The 6,154-nt window shown below is 35.9% G+C and overlaps 1 protein-coding gene across 1 annotated transcript; it reads left to right on the forward strand.

Moving 5' to 3' along the window:
* The first annotated feature begins 997 nt into the window (after positions 1-997).
* Positions 998-2,041, forward strand: LOC100013070 (olfactory receptor 13D1-like). The gene has a single exon (XM_001367426.5). It carries the CDS (start codon positions 998-1,000, stop codon positions 1,934-1,936), a length of 939 nt encoding a protein of 312 aa, XP_001367463.3. The 3' UTR covers positions 1,937-2,041.
* The last annotated feature ends 4,113 nt before the right edge of the window (positions 2,042-6,154 follow it).

The following is a 6,154-nucleotide window of genomic DNA, read 5'->3' on the forward strand; positions in this document are numbered from 1 at the left end:
GATCTTACAATCCTTACAACATTTGGGTATGAAAATTTATGATAACATTCTTTGTCAGCCCCAATTTTCATAATATTTTGCACAGAGCTTTGAAAAAACAGCTAATTTATAATCTCTAAACATCAGATTCAACTGAATAATTTTTCATAGAGTTTATAGTAAATAGAGAGTAATGAAAAAAAGCACTAGGAAGGACCTAAGGACAAATAAAAATATTTGGTCTTGCCTCCTCTTCTCTTTTTCCTCATTATATAAAGAAGTTCTGTTTATCCTCTCTGGTTGGAAGATATGTAAATTTTTCTTAGCCCTCTGAGGAGACTGGGGTACCAGTATATCAAAGTGTACCCAAGAGGGATTAGGATCCTATCAAACGCAATATAGAAGCATATATTGATTCATAACCTAATTTCATTCTATTTAAAGGAATGTTTGTATGATCATATTTATGCAGATTGTAAATAATTTTAAATTTGATTAAAATGAGGTATTTCCATTCTTTTGTTTGTTTATACTATACAAGGCATTAGTAAAAGTTTATGTGTTCATAATATTCACCAAATATTTCCTAATCTCACTCTCTCTTCAAAGAAAAGTGATGTACTTACTGAATAAGTATTGAATGTACCCCTGTATTAGGTCAGTGATTGCTTTACAAACCCCAATAATTCCTATGTCTAGAAAGCCTATTAAGGCCTGAAATGTCTTCACATAGCTTTGTGGCTGTGTGTGTGTGTGTGTGTGTGTGTGTGTGTGTGTGTGTGTGTGTGAATGTATTTGTTTAACACTGCTGGGGTAAATGTGAAAGTACTTTGACATATTTTGGAAGAAATGGGCACTGTGCAAAATTCATCTTAGATATAGGAAATTTTTAATTCATGGGCATATGTCAAATATATGATTCCCAAAAGTATAAGTGGTATTTGAATTCATTGTCATATGATAAATTTGATCCCCTGTCTCCTTATCTGAAATATTGTAGGTGAAAGATAGAGAACAAATGGAAAAACAAAATAAGACCTCTGTGACTATATTCCTTCTTCATGGCCTTGATGGCTATCCTGTCTTTTATTTTATTTTTTTCCTGCTATGCCTTATCATGTACATTGTCATCCTATTGGGCAACAGTTTCCTCATTACAGTTAGCATCCTGGACTCTCACCTCCATACTCCCATGTACTTCTTCCTCAGTAATCTCTCTTTTCTGGACATCTGCTACACATCTGCTTCAATTCCTATGTTACTTGTGAACTTCCTTTCAGAGGAAAAATCTATTTCCTTCATTGGATGTGGGATACAAATGTTCTTTTCATTTGCCATGGGGGCCACAGAGTGTGTGCTCTTGGCTATAATGGCATATGACCGGTATTTGGCCATTTGCAAGCCTCTGAGATACCCTATCATCATGAACAAAGGACTTGGTGTGACATTGGTAACAAGTTGCTGGATGGCAGGTGGATTAACTTCAGTGATACAAACCACCTTAACTATGAAGTTGTCATTTTGTGGGAATATCATTGATTATCTCACATGTGAGATCCTAGCTGTGCTGAAATTGTCCTGTGATGATATTTCCCTCAATGTGACAGTCATGATGATATCAAACATCTTCATAATAGTTATTCCAGTAGCATTTATATTCATCTCCTACTTTTTCATCCTCATTACCATCCTGAGAATCAATTCTGTTGAGGGAAGGAAAAAATCATTTTCTACTTGCTCATCCCATCTGACTGTAGTGATCATGTTTTATGGGACCATCTTATTCATGTACATGAAGCCTGAATCCAAAGATTCTCATGCAACAGATGAGATGATTGCTCTCTTCTATGCTGTGGTTATTCCCATGCTGAATCCCATCATTTATAGTCTGAGGAACAAAGATGTGAAAGCAGCTGTGAAAAAGCTCAGCAAAAATATCTTCTCACAGAGAACATGAGATACTATATACACCATTTATGCAAAGTGAACAAATAATAAACTATCCACATTGAGAACCAATGTTTCAAAGCCTTATTTTTCACTCTGCCACAGACACTCTTTAGCACAGCCACATATGGTAAAGAATAGCCATAACAATGTCTAGAATGAAGGATATTAAATATAAACTTTTTTTATCCTGTTGTGAAAGAGAATTCTTTACTCTATTGTCTATCCTGAGTGAACACTAACTTTAGTACCCTTCCTTAGTATTGTAAACCTTAAAATTTCTTAGACTTATAAATGTTGGAAATTTCACCATTGGGAAATCTCATACTTGAAAAATTTCCTATTGATAGTGGGAACTCTATTGGAATGTGAACCCCATTGGCATGGGAGGTTCCTCCTCCTCCCTTCTTAAGATTACTTTAGGACAGAAACCTTTTGCTGAACAATGGAAAGGGCTTTGACCTATGCTTAAGCATAGAACAGGAAGTTCTTTGAGTCATGATTGATTTTAGAATTGATACAATAGAGATACTTGGAATGACAGAACCAGGTCTTGGAAAATACAATTTCTACCCCACTCAGTCCTAAAAGGATTTAGGAAGGGCTGCAGCAAAGGATCAAGATTAAATTATTTGAGAATATGACCTTCAACAGACATGTGCAAAGCCACAGACCTCTGGGCGGTCCTGGGTTAAGCTAGAGCCACCATTGGCACAGGGAAGACATGGACAGTGATTGGTAGATGTGAGAATTGAGGGGAGGGAACTTGGATGGTTTCCTAAAGATAGAGGGGTCTGAGGTCTGAGGGGTGGTTGGTTGGAGAGGTTTTTGCTCTGAGAGGTGGTGCTTTGAGAAGTTTGCTCTGGAGGAATCTGGACATGGAGGCCCCTGAGACTGTTTCTCCATTTTGGTCACGTGAATGATAGGGACTGATCTCTTTTCTTTGCCTCAGCTATCTAAGGGCTTGAGCCTTTTGGCCCAGCCTAAACAGAAGGGTTATTTAAGCCCTATTCCCTTCTCTCCCCTTTCTTTCTCTCTCTCTCTCTCTCTCTCTCTCTCTCTCTCTCTCTCTCTCTCTCTCTCTCTCTCTCTCTGTCTCTCTTTCTCTCCCTCTCTCTCTCTCTAATACTTTTCTTCCTCCTGTTTGTAATTAAACTCCATAAAAGGTTGACTGCTGACTTGAGTTTTCATTTAGGAATTACATAGCTAAATTCCTTGGCGACCTTAAATTAATATATATCAGTCTTTTAAAGTGATTTCCTTGTCACAGTATGTCATTAGACTGAACACAGGATTACCTCCCCTTTATCTACTTTTAAATTGAGTCAAAAATGGAATGCCTTACTTAGTACTAGGTGAGAAGTTATCAAGATACTTAGAGAATTCATACCCTTAGAAATTCAATGAATTGGAAATCTGTGAATCTTTTTGATGAGAACTTAAACTTCATAAGGTGAGAAGTTGACCCAAAGACACCAACCCCTGGTCAGTGCTAGACAATTTGGAAACTGTGATTGGCCCCTCTGAAGAGGGGAAGGGGAACGAAGTCACTATAAATGCAAGCTCTGAACTCCTTCAGGAGAGATTGTCTTGGAGAAGATAATCTGAAGAAATTATCTTCTGGATATAGTCTTAGATAGTCTTTGAGGAAGCTTTGCTGGAGACTACAGCTTGAATTGTGGGCTCAGAGCTCAGCTTCTACTTGGACTCTGACTCTCACATTACTTTGTTGGGTGAGTGAAAAGCTGACCTCTTTCCTAGCTTCTGGAGAGAGTACCTTTGATCTTGAAGGAGGCTGAGTGGTTACTCACTACCAGCCTTTCTGGTTGAGAGGTAATCAGTCTCTGCCTGGATTAATTAGACCCAGAACAAAACATTTAGGTTGATAGAATAGATAACTTCTCCAAGCTCCTCACATTTCTCTTCTTTGTTGTTTCCTCTCCATTTGTAAATATTTACAAATAAATTTTCTAACTCAAGATATAATACTGGTGACCACATAATATCATATAATTATTGTGTAACTATTAATTTTAATCTTTACACTTATGGAGAAGGTAAAGGATTTATGATTCAAAGATGTGGGACCCTAAAGATGGAATCAGTAATAAAATGGTAGAAATTGAAAACAATGTCAAAAGAAACATTCCTAACAATCAATGCTCCCATTAAATGAAATGGATTATCTTGAGAGGAAATGAGATGCCCCTAATTGAAAACTTCCAAGCATACTTGAGTAACCCCTTGTTGGATGAATTATAATGAAGGATTCCATTGTGTCTGACTTGAATTAAATGACTGCTGTAATGATAATAATAATGATAGCTAGCATTTATATGTTTTTTTTAAGATTTTCAAAATTCTTCACACAACTTATATTCGACTCTTCGTGTTATTCCTTTCAAGAATACCCATTTTTAGAAATGAGGTAGAGAAAATAAATGACTTGCGTTTAGTCATACAATGAGTTTTTAAGGTTAGATTTAAACTCAGGGCTTTTGTCTCCATTCACAATATGATATAATTGCCTAGATTCACTACAGTTTCTATATTCTGGGGTTTGTGAGTATCTTTAGTTAGAGAAATACTTATATAACTTGACTACATCTATTGTGGTAGAGGCATGGGGAGAGAGAGAACTTGTGGGCCAAGATGCAAGAAACAATGCTGGACACATATCTGTCAATCAATAGAAGGTTCCAATGGAATGTTCCCAGGAATGGCTGGCCACAGTGAGGAGAAAAAGCAAGAGAAACTGGGCCTTTTCTTCACTATCTCTTTGGGCTACAAACCCAGCAGAGCTATGGCTGGATCAAAGGGCAGACAGTCTTTTATTGTCCTTTGGGCAGAGTTCCAAATTGCCCTCCAGAATGGTTGGATCAATTCACAACTCCACCAGCAATTCATTAATGCCCCAACTTTGCCACACCCCCTCCAGTATTCATTACTTACCTTTGCTGTCATGTTAGCCAATCTCCTAGGTGTGAGGTGATACCTCAGAGTTGTTTTGATTTGCATTTCTATGATTATAAGAGATTTAGAGTGCTTTTTCATGTGCTTATTAATAGTTTTGATTTCTTTAACTGAAAATTGCAAATTCATGTCCCTTGCCCAATTTTCACTTGGAGAATGGCTTGATTTTTTTGTACAACTGGTTTAGCTTTTTATAAAATTGAGTAATTAGGCCTTTGTCAGATGTTTTTGTAATGAAAATCTTTTCCCAATTTGTTGTTTCCCTTCTAATTTTGGTTGCATTAGTTTTGTTTGTACAAAAACTTTTTTTATTTGATGTAATCAAAATTATTTATTTTAAATTTTGTGATTTTTTTAAAAGCTCATGCTTGGTTGTAATGTCTTTCCTTTCCCAAAGATCTGAAAAGTATACTATTCTGTGTTCACCTAATTTGCTTATAGTTTCTTTCTTTATATTCAGGTCATTCACCCATTCTGAGTTTATCTTGGTGTAAGGTGTGAGATGTTGATCCAAAACTAATCTAAATCTAAACAAGTTTGCTTGTTAATATGGTCAATTATGCAGATAGTTTTCTTAATGTTGATCCATCCTTGCATTCCTGGTATGAATACTACTTGGTCATAGTGAATAACCCTTGTGATGACTTGTTGGAGTCTTTTTGCTAGCATTCTATTTTAAGATTTTTGCAACTATATTAATTAGGGAGATTGGTCTATAGTTTTCTTTCTCTGTTTTTGACCTGCCTGGCTTTGGGGTCAGTACCATGTTTCTGTCGTAAAATGAATTTGGTAGAACTCCTTTTTAGCTTATTCTGTCAAATACTTTGTATAATATTGGGATTAGTTGTTCTTTGAATGTTAGATAGAATTCATTTGTGAATCCATCTGGACCTGGGGATTTTTTCTTAGGGAGTTATTTGATGGCTTGTTCAATTTCTTTTTTCTGATATGGGGTTGTTTAGGTAAATTATTTCTTCCTCTGTTAGTCTAGGCAATTTATATTTTTAAAAATATTCATCCATTTCACCTAGATTGCCATATTTGTTGCCATATAATTGGATATTGTCATTTTTAATGATTGTCTTAATTTCGTCTTCATTAGAGGTGAGGTCACCCTTTTCATCTTGGATACTGTCAATTTGTTTTTTTCTTTCCTTTTTTAAATTAGACTGACTAGTACTTTGACTATTTTGTTTTTTCAAAGTACCAGCTTTTAGTCTTATTTTTAAGGTCAATAGTTCTTTGACTTTCAATT

The sequence above is a fragment of the Monodelphis domestica genome, chromosome 7 (assembly GCF_027887165.1).
Source record: "Monodelphis domestica isolate mMonDom1 chromosome 7, mMonDom1.pri, whole genome shotgun sequence".
Classification (NCBI taxonomy): Eukaryota; Metazoa; Chordata; class Mammalia; order Didelphimorphia; family Didelphidae; genus Monodelphis; species Monodelphis domestica.